Source organism: Nannobrachium achirus (genome assembly GCF_963921795.1).
Source record: "Nannobrachium achirus genome assembly, chromosome: 1".
In the NCBI taxonomy this organism is placed as follows: Eukaryota; Metazoa; Chordata; class Actinopteri; order Myctophiformes; family Myctophidae; genus Nannobrachium; species Nannobrachium achirus.
Window position 1 is genome coordinate 56,478,928 of NC_137810.1, and position 21,419 is coordinate 56,500,346.

Below are 21,419 nucleotides of genomic sequence, written 5' to 3' on the forward strand. Positions count from 1 at the left end.
GAGCTAGGGGCCACAGAGGCTCTTTGATCTAAGGTCAGATCACACATAGATCACACATCAAAACAACTGTCATCTCACAGAGCCTCTGATCAGATATCCATTCGACTAGCGTTTCAAAGCACTGAGCGAACTCGGCCGTTGATGGAGCATGGAAACATCCTACACACTACTTCCAATACATCCGCGTTATATTCCACCAATGACATTGATATATTTCAGTTCACGTTAGACAAGGGTCATCAAGAGAAGAATGAAAACCACAACGTGAAGCTGTTTAAAAAATAGTAAATAGAAGAAAATAAATAACTAAAACAGAAACCATTTTATTCCCACTTTGTCAAAGTCATCGATTGTTCTTGAGAACTACACTGATCAACTCTGGGGCAACTCCAAAAAAGTACAAAAAAATCATTCTGCTAGCAAGCTACAGCTGAGTCATTCCCAAAATAGGGGATATTTTGGGGAGTCAAGACACCCCAAATACTGTATAAATAGTGTATAAAGTAGGCAAAGAAGATTGTCTGAGAATGAGATTACTCACTGAAACAGCAATGAACGCGAAGCCTGAACATACTGATGCAACTGTCACAAAAACCCGGACACATGCAACTATATATGCATGAAAGCTAAAAGAGAGTGAGAAATGTTGAAAGATAGAGAGAATGGAGAAGAAAAGAGAAGAGATGATGATTCATTCTTAAAGGAGTAGTTCACCACTTTTCAACCTGTCTTCATATAATAGTACCTCACTAATGTTCATGATAAAATATCACAATCTTTTTCTACTCAGTCCAAGTCTCCTAGGAGAGCTGTGGGAAGTTCAGAATCCATCGTCTTGTGACATCATCATTTTCCCAAAAACAAAATTAATCAATATTTTTGAAAAAAATATTTAGATTTTTATTATCGCGAGAACAATGGCTTCCACTTTAAAATTGCAACTTTTCAGGAATAGAAAGCCTGCAGTTTCTATAAGCTGGATTGGCAATCGATGATGTCACAAGACGATGGATTTCTGACCTGCACAGCCCTCCTCTGAGAGAAAAAAAAAAAGCTATTTTTGAGTGAGGACCAATTATATGAACATAGGTTGAAAAGTGGTGGAGTGCCCCTTTAAGTTCTTTAGATTAGAAGACGTCAAGAGAGTGGACAGGCCATTGCATCTGTCTGACCAGTGGTGGAAAGTAATTCAGTACAATTACTCAAGTACAATTTTGAGGTATTTGTACTTTACTTGAGTATTTCCAATACTTTTACTTCTGCTCCACAACATCTCGGATTCCAAATATTGTACTTTTACCCCAACACATTTATTTCAGAACTAGTAACTACCAGTACTTACTTTGTGATTATTATTACAAAACATACATTAACCGCTTCAACCCTATATACTGTACATTTTTGGCCATTTGAAAATAGCAGATCTACAAGCTCACAATGTGTTGCATCACAACACATTGTGAGCTTGTAGATCTGCTATTTTCAAATGATTTGCATACATTTTGAACTGTAAAATGGGACATTCTGCGCAATGAGAACTTTCTACTTTTGGTACTTTAAGTACATCAAGATACCAATACTTTTGTACTTTAACTCAAGTAAATTCAGAATTCCAGACTTTTACTTCTAACAGAGTATTTCTACATTGCAGTAACGACACTTAAAGTAAAACATGATAAACATTTGAGTACATTTTCCACCACTGTCTGTCTCTCTGTCTCAAGACCCCCATGAACTGTGCCCCCATCTAAACAAAGCTATAACCTCTATGTAACAACACTTTCCCAGACATAGTTGCACTCTACTGTCTGTCTCTCTGTCTCAGACCCCCATGCACTGTGCCCCCATCTAAACAAAGCTATAACCTCTATGTAACAACACTTTCCCAGACATAGTTGCACTCTCCCGTACCTCTCTTGAAGGACCATCTCTTCATCCAGAGCTTGGAGAAGGAGGGCCAAGAGTTGTTGAGGGGCGAGTCGGCCATGGCAGCAGCACAGAACAGACAGCGAGGAGGAGGCCAGCGAGAGCTGGAGCACTCACTGTCACACTGGAGCTCTGGCTGCTTAGCCAGGCAGTGGAGGGGAGGGAGGGGAGGGGAGGGGAGGGGAGGGGAGGGGAGGGTGTGTTGGCTGGGGAGTCAGTGAGTGTATGAGAGATGGACAAAAAGTGTTGCGATGACTGTACTGTATACACTGTGTGTGTGTGTGTGTGTGTGTGTGTGTGTGTGTGTGTGTGTGTGTGTGTGTGTGTGTGTGTGTGTGTGTGTGTGTGTGTGTGTGTGTGTGTGTGTGTGTGTGAGAGAGAGAGAGCAAGAGAGAGAGAGAGAGAGAGAGAGAGAGAGAGAGAGAGAGAGAGAAAGAACAGGCAACAACTAGAGGTGGAGAGAGCGAGAGAGAGACAGAGACAGAGACAGAGACAGAGAAGAGAGAGAGAGAGAGAGAGAGAGAGAGAGAGAGAGAGAGAGAGAGAGAGAGAGAGAGATGGAATGAAAGGGTACAAGTGAGAATACCAGGTTAGGATCTGGAGCTGCTGGAGATTAATTATTGTTGGCTCCATATAGGAGGGAGAGAGACATAGAAAAAAGACAGAGAGAAGGCAGAGAGAGAGAGAGACAAACTGACTGTGACAAATATAAACACATAAGAGAAGAATACTACGGTACCCTAAATTCACAAATATAACAAAAACAAACATACAGTTTGATTCTATCCAGGCAATCCCTTACTTATTGGGTGAGAAAGCCGCATGTTCACGCTGGTTGGCAGCAAAATATGTAGCACAAAATGAGGGACAATGGGTGAACAATATAAGTCTACTATAGTTAATAAACTAATGTCATTTTGCCCATGTTTTTCCTTGTCTTGTTTTATATTATTTGTTCTGATTCTGAATAATGTACAGTAAGTAATTGAAAGGCAGCAACAGGGGGTTGCGGAGGGCCATGGCAGAATGAAAGATTGAGAAGATGGAGAGATGAGAAAAGGTGGTGCATGCCTGCATGGTGTTGGGCTGGTGGTAACAGCCAGGCACATGCACACATAGACATCAAAGGGGGCTTGAGCCCCTGCCCTTTTATCCGTCTGTAAAAAACGTGCCCTCTCCAGACCATTGGATGCAGTTTTTACTATGGAAAAATAAATGCGAACGCCCCCCTTTACATGCATGCCATAACTGAAGACAGCGTTCAAAAGAAGTGCTTCGTCCAAACTCTTGGAGGTCTGATATTTTCAATATATTCACCAAAAGGCCCTTTTAGAAATGTCAGCCCCTGCCTCTCTAACATTCTCTGCACGTCCCTGGTAACAGCGCTATATACGTGTAGTCAAATCAACCAATCAGCTCATAAAATGAGCCAATGAGCCACACACTACAGCAGCAACACTATAATAATATGTGACCAAAACCATTCACTTGCTGTGTGACTCTACTGCTGCCTATATACACGACTGCCGTCAAGAGGGATTCTTTTTCAAATACCAGATCCATCCAGTGTATATTCTGAGTGTGTTGTTGCAACAATTGTGTTTCCCAATTTCCTTCTTAACCGTAACTGTATGACTGGCTACCAGAGGTGTCAATTGGGTATGGCAGGGGTATGCAGCTGCCATACCCTGGGTCCAAGGGGGGGAATTAAGGTTACTTTTAAATATAAATACATAAATGTCTGTGCTGGTTATTATGTTATAAAATACAGTAAAATAACTACAAATGCAAAATTTTACAAAATGGTCACTTCAACAAGGTATATATTCTCCACATTTTTGCTCCCATGGGAGTGCCCTTATCGAGACATATATACTTCATTGCGCAACGGTGTTCCGCGTCACCAATGCAACCCTTCTGAGCTTGGAGGTCTGCGCGCGACACCGTCGCAGGACGGAGCATAAATTAGGCTTCATGGACTGCAGCTGGGCGAGCTGTAGACGCTTGTGATCCAGTGGATCGGGTGGGTGATCATGAGGAGCGATCCCTCTGTTCTGATGATGGTGAATAGAGGTGGGGTTTGAAGGACAACTGTTTTGAATCGCTATTATTGTTTACAATCAACAGAAACTAAGGATTATATATTTCAAGAGTGAGAATTTACAGTAAAAATCCTACACATTCTTCCTCCACACTGGGAGAAAAACGGCATCTGAAAGTTTGATGGAATGCATTTTTAAACACGAGTGCCATCCATTGCATCCTATGAACGGTGGGGTTCATTTGGTGCCGACCGGCGTGCGCATACTGGTTTATATCAATGTGACGTGGACCATTAAGGCTATACGCCGCTGGGAGGAGCGAGTTCATTGTTGCCTGCTTGTTTTTTTTAAGGTGTTGCATGAATAACATTAGTCAAGGTAGCTTAATTTACACACACACACACACATGTTTTCTAAAAAGGGTAAATACAAAATTGTGATCTCAACTGTCAGCAGAGGAATGTGGTGCCAGACTGTGCCACCTTGTGGATTCATGTTTCAACGAAAATATTTTAAATATGCAATGAGCCAAAAGAGCCAAATGAGCCAGTCTTTTGAACGGCTCTTTTAAGTGAGCCAGAGCCATGGCTCTGGCTCACTTCAAAGAGCCATAAATTGCATCTCTATTGCCATACCTTAGCTTTTTCTGAACTGACGCCACTGCTGGCCAGACACTGTAGTTCACCTGACTGCACATCAACTTCCCACAGAGATAGAGGAAGCAGTGCTACAGTAGCTGAGAGGGCAACTGGAAACCCACATTTTGTTTAATCTTATCAACTCTGAAGTACTGCACACAGCACACATTAACAAAATACAATGCTGATAGTCAGACAAGCAAAATGTTATTATTGAAACAAATACATGCATGCAATTCTATACAAGCATTGTCGAACCATAAGGCCCAAGTCTACACTGTATATGAACCCTTAAATGTGTCATTTGAAAGTATGATCTCTGAATCTCTACTCACATGCATTCCATCCTGGGTGGAGTGATATCGAAACTCAATAAGCGAGAGAACAGTTAGTTCTGTTAGATAAACAACAGCACAACGGCAACTGCAGGATCTCAGACCACTTCCTCTTTCGCTCAGACATACAGTAGCAGGGCTCACTTGTTTATGCTGTCATGTTTTCACACATCAGATCTTTCAAAACATGTGACTTCAAGTTTGCACAGTTTTGTGTGAAGAGAAACGAGATAAAAGCCAAAGTTGTTATTTTTTTACTGTGATGGACCAGTTGATAACAAACCTCTATATTTTAGCTTTACTGACTTAAGTAAGGTTCAAACAATTGATTCAGATCATATGATTAATTCTCAAATGAACATGCAAAACCTGCCTAAATACTAATAACTGTGTATAATATCTTATACTGACCCTTCATAGAAATGTGTGTGTGTGTGTGTGTGTGTGTGTGTGTGTGTGTGTGTGTGTGTGTGTGTGTGTGTGTGTGCGCGTGCGTGCGTGCGTGTGTGTGTGTGTGTGTGTCACATTGTACGTGTATGGCTACATTTGATTACGTTATTATTTTCCATAATAAACCTATAATTGAGATTGAGTCGATATCCTGGCTGTTCTTACCTTGCTCTGTAGGCTTGCCTCCAACGTCTCACAGCATTTGCAGCCAACCGTCTCCTGCACGGGGTTAGAAATGAGGTTAAAAGGAACTTGCTTTGTCTTTAGCGGTTTCTGTGATGATATCTTTCAGCCTGAGAGTAGTGTGTGTGAGAAAGTATGTGTAAATTAATGCAGATGTATTTGGCTGTCATTGTTTACTGTTGAAACATGAAACAACCATAATGAAGGATGACATTTTAAAAATAATGATGTCAACATTCATATTAAAAACGAGAAGACAAATTTAGCCTATAGGTCACTTAAAAAATCACACCAGTGTGAACTGAGCGGTGGTGTCCATTAATTTCAAGGCTGTTTCTGTGTGTGTGTGTGTGTGTGTGTGTGTGTGTGTGTGTGTGTGTGTGTGTGTGTGCGTGCTGCTCAACAGCGCCTCTCTGGTCACCCGGCAGTACTCAGGCAACATACAGACAGACACACACGCATACATACACGGATACACGCATACATACACGGATACACACATGGCCACGCTATGGAGACGGTGTGACCACCGCTCAAAACAAATGGACAGTCAATAACAAGATCCTAAGATCCAACAGCACACTCAAGAGGAATCAAGCTTTAATTGCAAAAGTAGAAGAGGTTGACTGCATAGAGTAGGCCTGTTGGTGACATTGTGACCCAAAGTTGAATGTTCTGATCCCCTATTTCAGAACATTAGTGCCAGAATAAATTACGGTCAAGGTTCATATGAAAAGGACCGTTAACCTTTTTCTTTGTTGCATGATGGCCAATAACAGACTGAGGCTGCTCTGAATAAACCCCAGGTGGGATTAAATGTAACATGTTAACTTGGTGCTGAAGGTATGGCTATGTATGTCCAGCCAAACCTTTCTTTATGGCAGGGGTCTTCAACAGTGGGTCCAGGCAGGGGCGTCAATTGGGTATGGCAGGGGTATGCAGCTGCCATACCCTGGGTCCAGGGGGGAAAAGTTACTTTTAAATATAAATCCATGAATGTCTCTTTGTCTATCTGCGCTGGTTATTATGTTACAGTAAAATAACTACAAATGCAAAATTTTACAAAATGTTTAACAAGGTATTATAATTATATTTTCCACACTTGTATTCTCCCCATCTTGACAAAATGGTATATTCCCAGGTTCCGCAGGTCAGCTGCACAGGTGCAATGCATTATTGTTAATTGTGGCACGTTTACTAACATGCTAAGTTTAGCTGCACTTGAAAAACCATTCCAGGCTGCCATATCCAGCCCAAGAACCCGTAGAAACCTGTGTAATAGCCGATCTACATGCTCACAACGCAGCGACGTAGGAGACGGGGGGGGGGGGGGGGGGGGTCGCGTACGTTTTGTCCCCCGTGGGCTGCGGACCACCAGTTGGGCACTTGGGCTGCCGCGAAAAAGGAGAGGAAAAAAGCCTCAAATAGGGCCGGCACTAGGACCACGCGGACGCTAGAAGAGGCTGCGGTCAGCGCGTAGGCTTCCCTATGCTCGAAACTGGTCGTGTCATGTAATTCTAATTAAGTCCATTACTTCCTGTAAGTAGACTTAAAAATAAAACCAGTTCCCTACGGGAGTAGCCTCTTATTTTGAAATCTACCATTTTGAGAGGAAGTGAAGTGCTTGTTAGTTATTGGCTACTTGGCGCAGCCTTTCTGCGAATACAGGTCCTCTCGCCAAATTTCCAACTCGCCAAATGAAGCCAAATGAATTTTCTAGGGCAGCTCGCCAACTAGCGTGGACATGTCGCCACATGGGTTAGGATGCCTCGCCAAATGCTCCAAGGACAGGTCGCCAAAACAGCTTGGATGGCTCACCCCTAAGCCACGGACTGTGATATAAACAGTGGTGGAAAAAGTACTCACATGTTGTACTTAAGTAAAAGTATCAATACTGCACTGTAGATATACTCTGTTACAAGTAAATGTCCAGAATTCAAAATGTACTTGAGTAAAAGTATGAAAGTGTTGGCATCAAAATGTACTTAAAGTACCAAAAGTAAAAGTAGCCTACTAAGTGTTTGAAAATAGCAGATCTACAAGCTCACAACGCGTTGTGAGCTTGTAGATCGGCTATTTTCAAATAGCCAAGGTATAAAATGGGGCTAAAGTGGTCCATGCATTTTTTTTTATAATAGCCTATTCTATTTTGTATCTGCAAAGTAATTAGTAACTAAAGTTTTCAAAAATTGTAGTGGAGTAAAAGTACAATATTTGGATCCGAGATGTAATGGAGTAGAAGTAAAAGTATTGAAAATTGGAAATACTCAAGTTAAGTAGGCCTACAAATAGCTCAAAAGTGTACTTAAGTACATTACTTAAGTAAATGTACTTAGTTACTGTACACCACTGGATATAAACAATTATAATCTAACAATCAGGCCACTAGACAATATCTGCTCAGGGACAGCAGCATTATTATAACCATTAGCCTACTTATATAAAATACTTTAACATATTATAGCCTACAAACAGCGTTCACTTCATGGACACTGGATTTCTTTCTTTCTTTCTTTCTTTCTTTCTTTCTTTCTTCCTTCTGCTTTTCTTTGTGCATGGAATGTAGCTACATAATAGCACAATATCACATACTTATGGGTCATTGCATAATGCAGGCGCATGACCCATTAATCAACACCTCATTTGACTGGACGTTTCATTGAAGGTGCAAAGTGCTTTTGAGAACAAAAGGTGATGATAGCCTTATGTAGCCTACATTCCATCCTTTTGAAATGTCAATGTTTCCAATTTGTTGATGTGACACACATATAGATTGGAATTCATCTTGTCAGTAGGGGGCAGTATTTGATAAAGGTTTGATCTCTAGTTAGACTAGGCTATATTGCCATTTGCACATTATCCATTTGTAGGCCTATCTTGTTATCCTTGTAGTAGAGTAGGCCTACTGTAATTTGTTATTGAGTTGATCTGATCACACTGTTATGCACAGCTGGAGAAAATTACATCATTATTTATGTGGATAAACCTACTTTATTGTTAGTAGAAAAAGGATAAACAGAGAGGCCAGAACATAATGTGTATATGTAACCAAGGTTGATTTGAAGTTTTGATTTCTGGAGGAAAACTGTGAGGACCACCATTTGATGAGATTTGGGGCTCTATTATGATCCAGGTCTCATGCCTTATGCCTTAACTTCTTTGCCTTTTTTTACTATTTTGAAAAACATTTTTAAATAATTCAAATGCTGATCTACATCTACACTGATCACAACACTCTTCATTACACACACAACACTCTTCATTCTTAAACACTTGTGCTCTTGAATAAGCCTCCACACACACACACACACACACACACACACACACACACACACACACACACACACACACACACACACACACACACACACACACAACACTCTTCATTCTTAAACACTTGTGCTCTTGAAGCCTCCACACACACACAACACTCTTCATTCTTAAACACTTGTGCTCTTGAATAAGCCTCCATGAACGTGTATCATTCACGAGTTATTCGGCTACTGGTTGGCGAGCCGACTCAGGAATTTTGCGAGATGTCCGCGACTGGTTGGCGACCTGTCTTCGGCGACATGTCCCGCAAATTTGGCGACTTGGATTTTTGGCGAGACGACTGGATACCATAGAAGGGGGGGAAATGGTCATTTTGGGGGTGAACTACTCCTTTAAGGTCCCACAAACAGAAAAAGCAGTTATCTTGTTATGGTAATGTGATAACCGTCATGTTTTGTCAGACAAAAAAAAGACCCGCCCACTCTGGTTCTGCCTACGTCAAATCCTCGCGACGTTTATTGTGTCAGTTTTTAAACATGGCTTCGTCCAGGTTGGAAATTAATTTCATCCGATTATTGTCTCGTTGCGAGTCCATAGCTTCTGAGAAGCGAGGGGAAGAAGAATGGAGATTAGAAAAGGTAAATTTACGAATACATTTTTCGCCATTTCTGTTTTTCAACGCAGCTTTGCGTCAACGGTTTAGTAAAGCGTGACTGTCACGCATACATTCATAGCCTTGTTGACAGCGCTGCAATGACTCCAAACGGATCGGATAGCCACGTCGCCACTGACTGCAATGACACTAATGTTTTATATCCAATTCATGGACAACTGCGTTATATTTGACACTTGTTTTACACACCATTTAATAGCATTTATAAATCCCCCCTGGATCTCAAACTGCATGTTTTAATGTCACCTAGCTTGTTAATGTTGTTAAGCTAAAGAATATATGAACATGGCAAGCTGTGTTGTGTGTTATGACCCATGACTCGAGTTGGACGCTTGGCTTGATAATGTTTAATTGTCTTTCTGTTTAATGTAGGGTAACTTGTTAGTATATTAGCCATAAATCATAACTCTTGTAGAGGTTGCTTATATTGTAGAGAGTAAACGTCCCAATATTAGTGACCTCTACAAGAGTTATGATTTATGGCTATTAGTATATGATTTGTTGAACAAAAAATGTGAGGTTTGATCCATCTTGGTGGTGTCAAGATTATATGCTAATGATTTCAATAGCATACAATCTGTTTTACGACCAATATAAACATCAGTCAATGTATATGAACAGCAGACATGCAATGATCTTAAATTCATCCACTTCTAGTATGTTGGTGCTCTGGAGGAGATGATGGTGGCTTTGAGGAAGAGTTCAAGGTAAGTCAGACAAAAATGCACATTTGTCTGAATGAATGTTTATTTCCAACATTAAAATACGTACAAAAATAACACACAATAATAATGCATTAAGAACATAAAAAACTAAATAATGGAGAATAACATTGCACGATAATAATAATCATAATTTCAATAAAATACAAAAAAGATAGGCTATTACTATTAGCCACAAATAGCAGAGCTTCACATAGTAGATGTGCAACTTTTGCTAAAAAAGATTTGGTGTGTAAAGTAGACAGGACAAAAAAAGGTCCCATTTACAGCACCAACTCATGTCCAGTTTACTATGTTTGTTATTCTCTGTAATGCTTCAACAATGCTTCTTGGGAAAAACAGGTTTTGCAACTGTATAATGGTATGTATTAATGGTGCCCGCATTTGTGGGATGAGCACTGAGCAGCACAGCTCATGTAGCACCCATGAAAGAAATGCCAAATATGTTGTTGTTGCTATTGACTCTTGTTTGGTGGATTGGATGATTGATGAAGTCTATCAGTATAACAAGACATATTTTGAATTTTACAATTTATTCAAACTTTTTTGTGCCGACATTTGGTTTTATTTTGTCATTGTAGTTACAGTATTGTTATTATATTTTAATGTTAATAATATCATATATGTATGTAATTCTTCTACTTTAATGTGACTTAATGAGTCATATTTTCACAATTGCTAACCATATAGCCTACAAAATAATTCACAATTGACGGTTGGGTTTCTAATGCTAGCAAATCTCAATAGCATTCTCTGTTTTATTTTATATTAAAAGTATAGTGCTATACCGGTACTTGAAAGAGTCTTGACACTGGCATGCATAATCTAACTAAAGGTCTTTGCACACTGCTGCGGTTTTCGGGCCTGAATATCGGAGCGAATTTCGGAGCACGTAAATTAAAAGAATCTACCTCACCGTGACCTTATGTCAATCATGTTTGCACACTGCCGCCCGTTTAGTATTTATTTTCGGACCAGGGTTGATTTTTTTCAGATTTTCGCAACGTTTGCCACTGAGTCCCTTGCTCTCTCTCTTACCTCTCTTTCTCCCTGGCCTCCGGATTTCGGATTTCCAAAACTCAACCGAAAAAATGCAGTGCAATGTGCAACCAGCTTTATTGGGTTAATTACATAACTGATTTACACAGTTTCAGTAATACCATGTTATTCTAAAATAATGAAGCTTTTTTTTCCCTCTCCCCCAGCAAACCCACACCAGAAGTCCTGACAGACTACACAAGGAAAGTAGATTTCCTCAAAGGACTTCTAGATGCAGAGAAACTGGTCAGTGTTGGTACTTAAAACATTATTACTCTCAAGAATTCCACTTGATTCTATATTTTAAACAGAATGTATTTATTGTGTATCACTCAATTTTCAGAAACCGTATTCAATAGTGAGGGTGAAATTCTAGTCCTTATGCAATCTGTTTCTTCAAACATATTTCCCCCATATATTTAAGTTGTTAGGGTTGAAAAACTTGAAAAAGGTAATGTTACTACTTCTGCCAGAAAAGGGATTCTCATTTCCCATCTTATGCCTCTCCCATGTGTTTGTGTGCAGTCTTCCCCAACAGAGAAAGCCTTAGCCAATCAGTTCCTTGCTCCTGGTCGGACACCCACGATAGCCAACGAGAGAATGCCGGCCACTAAGACTGTCCACATGCAGACCAAAGCTCGCTGTACACGGGAGATGAGAAATGAGTTGCTGGGCACGGTATGATTACCTATTTGCTCCGGGTTTCGAATATCTTCCAGGTTCTGCTACTTGGTATCCATTACTGATTCCTCCTCCTGCATTGAAAATGTGCATTGGTTCTACATTTGGAACATGTCCATTAACAAGCCGCAGTCATTTTCCTCAACATAACTAAGCAATTTAATTTGACATATTTATCAATATCATTCATGGTGATGTGTATTGTCCCCCTTAATTATTTTCTACCTGAATAAAATTAAATTAAAAGTAGGCTTTTCTGTGCACACATTTTGGATAGCCAATTAACTCACCCACTGCCATATGACAAGTTTTGGAGGCTTTCCAATCCGCCAGTGATGAGTTTGACGACCATTTAACTCATCCACTGCGTATGACTAGTTTGACGAGTTATAGTTATGTGTCCACTCTGCTTATGACGAGTTTGAAAAAAAAAAAAAAGTTTTTTTTTTTTTTTTTTTTTTAAATATTTTTGGACCCCATTAAATCTTTCATACAGGGCAGCCATCTTTGCTTACATAACATGTAAAACATAATGGCTATTATCTCAAGAATGCCTGAACGGATTTCCAATCAGATTTTTTTGTTTGAAAGCTGTGAACAACCTGCACAAACATGGTGCATGATCTGTGCATGGGCGTGCATGATCTGTGCACTATAAATTACATGGAAGTCTATGGAGACTTCTGGCGGGGAGATCCCAAAGAAGGCATATTCAAAATGGCAGTAGATGAGTTAATAAATTCGATTAACTCTAAAATGCATACATCCTGAAGCATCTTTTCTGTCTCTTCACAGGGAATGTTTGTAAACGGTAAGAATCATAATCAACTGGGAGACATCTACACTTCAGTATCCCTTCAGTTTCTGTTTAAATAGCTGCACATTTAGGATATTATGAATATTTAATGGAGAATCTAAGAATGTATTTGTGTGATTTCCTTCTATCCTTCATAGGCACCTCAGATACAGACTTGCGAAACAGAAGGTAAACATTAAAAAATGTGAAGCATTATTTAATTTCAGTAAGAACTAATGCAAGAGACATTGTCCAATCTATCCATAACTTTAAAAAATACTTAATTATGACATGGCCCAACACCACACCACTCCACACCACCCACTTGTGCCAGGCTTTCCATTACAAGGACCTGGGTAGAGTGGTGTGAAAGTGGTACTAAACGTGGTACTAAAAAGTATCCAATCCAGAGTAGGTCTGAACAGGGGCAAACACTTTATAATGACTGATCACTCACTGACTTTTCATTTAGACCACCAGGATATCCTTGTAATACATGATAATAGATTATATTGTGTTATAATCACTGTTATAATCTATTTTAGTGTATTATAATTATCATAGTAATATATGAATACTTTATAGTGTATTATAATCAGTTATAATCCATTATAGTGCATTATAATTAGGATAGTTGTAATACAAATTTATATTGTATTATAATCACAGTTAAAAGGGTCAATTTGTTTCTTACCGATAGGGGTACTTTTGTGTAATGTCGATATTTTTTGTGGTGTGGTGTAGTGTGGTGCTAAAGCTGCAGTCGAAAAGGGGCTTTAGGGGGCTTTTATAATACAATATAAATTTGTATTACAACTATCCTAAATTATAATACACAATAATGGATTATAACTGTGATTATAATACACTATAAAGTATTAATGTATTACTATGATAATTATGATGCACTATAATAGTGGTTATAACACAATATAATCTATTATCATGTATTACAACTATATCCTGGTGGTCTAAATGAAAAGTCAGTGAGTGATCAGTCATTACTATGAAGTGTTTGACCCTGTTTGGCCCAGCTCAGACCTACTCTAGATTGGATACTTTTTAGTACCATATTTAGTACCACTTTCACACCACTCTACCCAGGTCCTTGTATTGGAAAACCTGTCACAAGTGGGCGGAGTGGTGTGGTGTTGGGCCACTGGAAAAGGGGCTTAAGAGAGCCTAAATACCTTTTCCTTTCATATGAACGCAGAGGTTTGCCTGTGGACGAGCGTCAGTCTGCAGCAGAGCTGGATGCTGTGCTGCAGCATCACCACAGCCTGCAGGAGAAGCTGGCTGACGACATGCTCAACCTGGCCAGGAACCTGAAGAACAACACCCTGGCAGCACAGAACCTCATCAAACAGGACAACCAGGTACAGAGATGCGCGGATAGCGGTTTTAGCCGCGGTGGACCGCGGTGATCCGCGGTGCAGTCGGATTTGGATCAATCAAATATAATTATTACAGGTAATTAATTTCGGATATCCGCGGATGAAATAATGCAGGAAATAAATTATGGCCTAATATATCTATCAATAAAAAGCGAAATCTAGGTATGCTTGTGTCTGTGTTAGTGTGTGTTATTTTGTATAATTTGTAAAGTAACCATCATTTTTCATGAGGCAATGTGCAGTCCACGATAAAACTAAACAGCTGTGTCCACTTAAACGGCATCACGGCATGCATCGTCGCACTCATTGTTACCTCTGGTCGCGCTGCAAAGTGAATCTCTCTCAGCTCCATAGTCCATATTGTAAAGTACTGTACAGTAGGGCATTCACCGAATATTCGAATATCAAAACACTATTCGAAAAATCGCCGAAATTAATTTTAATATTATTTTCGTTTTTTTTTTTTTTTTTTTTTTCCCGGTTTTTTTTCGTGACAAACAATATTTCTACAGTAGACATGCAGCTGTGAGCTCTGGTGTTAGTATTTCTCCTAATCCATTCATGTTTGATTGTTGTCAAATCCAACCACACTGTAGTGACTAGCTTATGTGATTGATGTGCCGACTGCCGACATACACTGCTGGCCCGTCACTATAGATGACAGTCACTCAGTGTAGGAGGGGAGGGGAGGGGCTCTCCAGAACAAGCAAGCTCTGCTCGTTGCTGACAAAAGTGTGTAATTCTTTAGGCTACTTTACTTTATTGCTGCTGAGTTACGTTCCTCTTGCCGAGTATATCCAGTTTAGAGGACACCCTTCTCTTTACAGTAGCTCTTTCGGACCGCGCTTCACCGCAACCACGTTGATGTCATGCTTCATATTCAAATGTATCTCCTCTTTAAACCATAAAGGTACAAGCGTCCGCCGTTTTATTTATGATAACGGGTCGAGAGTTTCGCGACACGGATTGGAGTGGAATTGATGATCTTGTAAAGCTTGTGTTACATACTGTATACTTCTATACTATAGCATGTGATGTAATGTAATCATAACCCATCTTAGCCTTGTCTGTTGTACTGGTCGAGACTCGAGTCACACCAGCCTTCATTAACATTGGAATGAGTCTCGGTACATATTAATGGCCTGCTAAGTAGCGGAGGTGTCAACGACATGCGTGTGAAGTCATTAACATAGCGTTCATCCCATCAAACAATCACTATAATGCCTGGATCCCGAGGCTAAACAATTCACAATAGCCTACAACGAGCCTGTAACGAACAAGGATGGACAGTATAAATGTGGTTGTTGAAGATAGATAGGATAGGCTTGAACAGTTATTTTCGGAGTTTTCCTAGTAAAATGAACTCGTTTTTCGTCGCAAGTTTCATCAGCATGTTTATGCTATGTTCAGTCGTAAGACAGTGCAGCGTGTCAAAAATAGCAGATGTACAAGCTCACAACGCGTCTATCCGCGACGCATTGTGCATTGTAGGTCTGTTCCAAAGGGTCCGTTCTCTCTCTGCTGCTTGAGTTCTGCATCCACCAGTGAAAACCTCTCACAGCCAATCGATGGCTGTTATTTCACGAACAGAGGTTAACCCGTTAATTGCTGGTTGTTTTTAAGGCTCGCAAAGGAGCGTTTTAATGATTTATTAGATTACAAAAATACCCGTCGAATTCCGAATATTCGAATACTTTGAGGTCGAATAATTCGAATTCTAAAAATCACTATTCGTGAATGCCCTACTGTACAGTAGGTAAGTTAAACTTCCCACTAAGTTGTGTTTGTTCCTCTCTTTTTCGCTCTCTCCCTCGCTCTCTCTTTCTCTCGTGTGTCTGACTCTGTCTGTCTGCCTGCATGTCTGTCTGCATCGACGCGCAGCACCGACTCCAAAAAAAAAAAGAAAGAAAAAAAGACGAACGGAGACATTCCGTAGGCTAGATCAATGCATTTCTGTGATCGCACGACTAAGAAAACTAACAGGGAATAGCCTACCAGAAAATAATATTAGCCTAATAATAAGGGTAATAATAATAATAATACTTTTGAAGTTGCGGATGAGGATGGTGCAGATTTATAAATTGGATGATATAATTAATGCGGTTGGATAATGGGCGGATAATGAATTTGCGCGGATGGATTCGGATGGCTTCAAAAGCCTATCCGCGCATCACTAAGGTACACATATTGTACTGTATGTGTGTCTAGAGCAGTGTTTCTCAACCACTGTGCCTGGGGACCTTTGGTGTGCCCCTGAGAAGGCTCAAGTGTGCCCCTTAAAACTGCTTGAAAGCCAGTATTGTATTTATCATTTTAAAAATCATTTAAACTAGTGAAAACAGCCGATCTACAAGCACACAACGCCTCGCGGTGCGAGGCGTTGTGTGCTTGTAGATCTGCTGTTTTCACTACTGTTGTGTGGCAGCCTTGTATGATGAAGCAGGGCTTTACTTTGCGAAGAAACGTACACATTTGAAACTTGGAGATACGAGGTTTCTTCACAACAGTGACGATATTTACACCCTCCTGTATTATGTTGGTGTGCCCATGGATTCTTGGGACATGCAGAAAAAAGGTTGAGTTCTCAACAGGTCTGTAAATTAAGGCCTGGCCCTAACTGGGCCCTACTGGGCCGACCCCAATGCTCTGCCCGGCCAATCAATTACCATACTTTTAGGCCCGAAAACCTCAAATGGTGTCATTATGCGCTTAATGTCCTCAAAGTCACGCATCCAACAGGTTTTGAACTGAGCAGATTGGACCTTATGTTCCAGATATAATGGCCACTTTGACTGATTTTCGATCGCCCATTTTAGGCCATTGTCGCCTGTTTTTTCTTTAATAACACAGGCTAGGAAGGTTGGACGGCGGCAATCTAAATACCTGAGTAAAGTTCACTTTGAGCTGCATCCAACACATCCACTGCCATTTCCGTCTGCCTTGCCGCGAGGGGTAGACGGGTCGGGTAGGGTCGGGTTCGGGCAGAAGTTTTTTAAGATTTGTTTTTGGGCTTTTATGCCTTTATTGATAGGACAGTAGACTGACAGGAAATGGGGGGCGGAGACGGGGAGTGACATGCGGCAAAGGTCGTCCGGATCGGGAATCGAACTGGCGACGCCGCCAGGTATCCATGCCTATGTGGCAATGCCTAAGTGGTTTGCGCCCGGACCAGTTGGCCAGTGGGAGTGTCCCAGACCCAATTTTATTCACTTTTATTTAGTAGGGTTAAGCATTTAGCGTTACATTTCATTGAAGACATTTTACTCACAGACAATATTTGACATGAGCTGAGTGTCTCCTTGGCGACACTATTTACTCTTATACAAATACCATTTTTCCCATCGCTTTTCGTATGTCTCTGCTTTGGTCCTCAGGTTATACGTAATTTTTTCCATGAGGCTGATTTCTTCCACAAAGTCCAACCAATGATCCTCGCTCAGGAGGGGCCTCTTTCAACCACCTTCTTGTGATTGCTTTTTTAGCCGCCAGTGTCAGGATTTTAAACAGATGAATGTCCTCTTGTCCAACTGTGTCTTCGGGTATCAAGCCAAGATATAATACCGTGGGGTCATTAATGATCTTTTAACCCATGATTTCCTCTAATATCCTTAGAACACTGTCCCAGAATGTCTGTATTTTCTTACATGACCAGAATATATGAGTGATCGGCATTCAAGTGGCCACATTGTCTCCAACAATATTGCGGCTTTCCTAATTGTTTACTTTTGATTTTCCTTGTTTTAGTTTATTGTTGGGTCTCCCTCCTTCTGTCCCGCAGACTCTCAGCCAGTCGATGCGCCAGGCAGACGCCAACTTTGAGAAGCTGAAGACGGAGTCGGAGCGTCTGGAGCAGCACACCAAGAAGGCCGTCAACTGGTTCCTGTGGCTGATGCTCATCCTGGTCTCCTTCACCTTCATCAGCATGATCCTCTTCATCAGAATCTTCCCCAGGCTCAGATGACCAAACCTTGGTCCCACGACCACCTCGGCTTACAGAACAATATAGCAATATAGGCCTGCACTTATCTATACACTAATGTCTGTACTGTATGTGTTCTATACAGCACAGCAGGGGTCGGTTCCGAATCAGCTCTGTGTGATGGACCGAAAGGTTATGAAGTTATAAATGTTTATTTTACTGTGCTGGCTTACAGGAATCATTGAAAGAAGCCCAGCGATGTTTTTAAACATCAGTATTGTTTTCGGGGGAAAGGTAAGGAACTGATGATCGGACATGATTTCCAGGTGTAGCACAAAGCCTTTGGGAAGAATAGTCTTAAATAGACTCTTGAGCATTCATTTTCAACCGTATCGTCATATATTTGGTCCACAATGATGCTCATTATAACATGGAACCATTTATTTTCCGCCCGCTCTGTAGACATAAATCTGCATACTAGTGACGTCATCAGTAGGCAGGATTGGTAGGCTCGGTTATGTCGAACAAGATTTCAAAGTTTTTTTTATATATGCAAGAACAATAGCTTCTATTTAAACACTATCTTCCCAGGAAGAGAGAGCCTGTAGTTTTTATTAGCTTGGAATCTCCATTGATGATGTCATTGGTAGGCAGTTTCCTGAACTGTCCATATCCCACCAAATGAGACCCAGAGTGAGCAGACAGAATAGTGACATCTTATAATAAGCATTAGTGAGGACTAATTTAAATGTCTAATCATATTTAATGTACTTACACACCGGGACCCAGCCCAGGCTAGCTGGGCCAGTGCGATTCATTTGTCTGAAAATATACTTTTGAAGTGTTGTTTGTGTCATGAGTACATACACACAGAATACGACAATAAAGCAATGTGGAAAACGTTCCTTGTAAAAAAAAAAGCAACCTGTATTAATGAGGCATTAACCATATCGTCACTGTCGGGCAGAAACCTCGTATCTCCAAGTTTCAAATGTGTACGTCTTTTGCCCTGCTTAATCATACAAGGCTGTTGCACAAAACTAGTGAAAACAGCAGATCTACAAGCACACAACGCCTCGCAATTGTAGATCTGCTGTTTTCACTAGTTTAGTACATTTTATAGATGATAAATACAAAACGAACGGTTTTGGACATGCAAGGTTTCCACCCGACAACGACGATATGAATGCTTTAATGCAAAATATTCACCAACGCATTTACGGGTTGGATATTTGTCATGCTCCTGGTGTGTAAGGACTGTTAGTCATGTAATCCGTGTTCCACTAGCCAGGCTGTTAGTTCTGCATGTTCAGCCTGTCTCCTCATGGGGATTGCAGTAATATTTCACGTTGCTCAAACCGTCCACCACCAGAATTAGGTGGCCCTGGCAATTAGTAGTTGAGCGTCATGACTTATCTGACTTCATTAGACTAGAGCGCTACATTTTCTCTGATGCTTTGAAATTAGAATAGTTTGTCTAAATGGCAGACAAATGTCATTTTTCAGCTAAGACCCCTAGTGGCATTCAGTGTTTTGTCTCCTTTTGATTGATCAAATTCATCATTTTGCTTCCTCTTGTATAATTTGGTAATTCTGTATGTTTGCAGGTTATTTCACAAAAGTAACTTGGTTAATGGCAGTCGTATGTTTGGTTGTCTTTTGTGTCTTGATGTTTTGACTGGTTACGGTGGTGGTGGTGTGTTTTGTGTACAGTAAATTATTGTGAAAGGTTATCCCCTTCCCTCATAGCAATAGACCGACAAGGTCAATACTGAGGTGTGCGTAGTTGACCAGCAAAACACCAAACTTTGACAGCAATTTGCACCATTATTATCCTTGTAAGTAATAATAGTGTAAAATTCTTCCTTTTGAGAACTTGTGAGTGACTTGGCACAAGCTTTCAAATAAATCTGATGAATATTTGAGAAGTCATGGGCAACAATGTCAATCAGTAATTTGCTATGTCGGATATATAGCATTTCAGAGATGGAGATTTAATATGTGAAATGTATTTGGTCATTGCGGTCTGTGACATGCAGAAAGACTTACTCATTATTACAATAGTTATTCCATCACTTTGTGGTTCGGCTAATAAAACACGATCAAAGATTTGGGACCAGCATTCCAATGACAGAAACCCTTTTCAGTTTCTACTTGCAATTGCAACCCTAAACCAGACGAGACGCAGAAGGAAAGAACTGGTATTTGCTGGGCATGTGGATCCAAATGCCAAGTAGTAGTAGTTGGGGTGACATTGCGTATACTATAGTCATCTGAATGACTGGGATTCATGAAACTTCAAATAATACTAATAATAATCTCTAACTCCTCTGACATATGGTGCAATTTGATGGTCAAGGCCATGAAAGTCTTTTTTCTTTTTCTATTAACGCAATGTAAATGACAGACAGCATACATAACTTCTGAACTATTGATGCTAGAATGGTGAGATGGATTGCATTTGAAAACTTGTATCAAGCCCTTTCACGTCATGTAGCTTGACTATAAATGATGCACACCCTTTATTTCCCTTGTTTGGAAATATGTTAATTGTTCTTGTATACCGTACATGTGATGGTGAAACTATACTAATACCACTGACTGTATAAAATATACAATCAATGGATGGTATGAAAAATTGACTTCACTATATGCAAGTAGCCTTTGCTGTGGTGTTTGTAATGCAGTAAGTCAAAGTGGCCACCAGGTGGCAGACCTGACATGAGAATGGCAGTACATAACCCCAATGACCTCAATAGCCCGAACAAGCCACGAATCCCAAATTAACTCCACTACCTATTTAGAACTAGGGATGGAGGTATGGCTAAATAAAGGCAGTAGGCTACAGAATTGAACACGGCACATAACATGCGGGGGCCCTGATCTTTCAGAGTAGGGCTCTGTTCTGTTTTTATTGCTGAACTTGAAGTTCACTAGCAAAACAGTGACAGCAAGGATAGGCTATAATGAACAAAGAGTAACATCCAATAAGTTCCAATTAAGTTAAGAGTGAAGTTACAGTAATGTCTCTGTCTGTGTGTGTGTGTCTCTCTCTCTCTCTCTCTCTCTCTGTTGGTTTGAATGCAGACTACAGCCAACTCTGAGGTCTGTGCAGCAGGCTGGCTTGTCCAGGCTTGCTGCTTGCTCTCTGCCCCTGGCCTTTCCCTCTCTCTCTGGCTGCTGCCTGCCTCACCTCATGGCTGACTGCTGGGCTGCTAGGGCCCGGCCTAGCTTGCCTGCTGTATTATATTTTGGGATCCCCATGGGGCGTTTCTTAATGCTTTCGGAAGCTGAGGTATGCAGGTCCACCCAGAGACCAAATGAGGTTGTGTCAGAGCACAGCTGTCTG

The 21,419-nt window shown here is 40.6% G+C and overlaps 1 protein-coding gene across 1 annotated transcript; it reads left to right on the plus strand.

Annotated features, from left to right (window-relative positions):
• Nucleotides 1–9,366: 9,366 nt before the first annotated feature.
• use1 (unconventional SNARE in the ER 1 homolog) lies at nt 9,367–20,162 on the plus strand. The gene is made up of 8 exons (XM_080721927.1): nt 9,367–9,485; nt 10,178–10,227; nt 11,448–11,526; nt 11,806–11,958; nt 12,757–12,772; nt 12,916–12,946; nt 13,971–14,133; nt 17,930–20,162. The coding sequence occupies exons 1-8, from the start codon at nt 9,384–9,386 to the stop codon at nt 18,110–18,112; spliced, it is 777 nt and encodes a 258-aa protein (XP_080578053.1). The 5' UTR covers nt 9,367–9,383; the 3' UTR covers nt 18,113–20,162.
• The last annotated feature ends 1,257 nt before the right edge of the window (nt 20,163–21,419 follow it).

Bases quoted from the DNA above. Each gene is read 5' to 3' on its own strand.
- use1 (XM_080721927.1), top strand. From the start codon at position 9,384: ATGGCTTCGTCCAGGTTGGAAATTAATTTCATCCGATTATTGTCTCGT. The intron at 12,947-13,970 runs GTAAACATTAAA...ATATGAACGCAG, and splicing joins ACAGACTTGCGAAACAGAAG to AGGTTTGCCTGTGGACGAGC. The intron at 14,134-17,929 runs GTACAGAGATGC...TCTGTCCCGCAG, and splicing joins TCATCAAACAGGACAACCAG to ACTCTCAGCCAGTCGATGCG.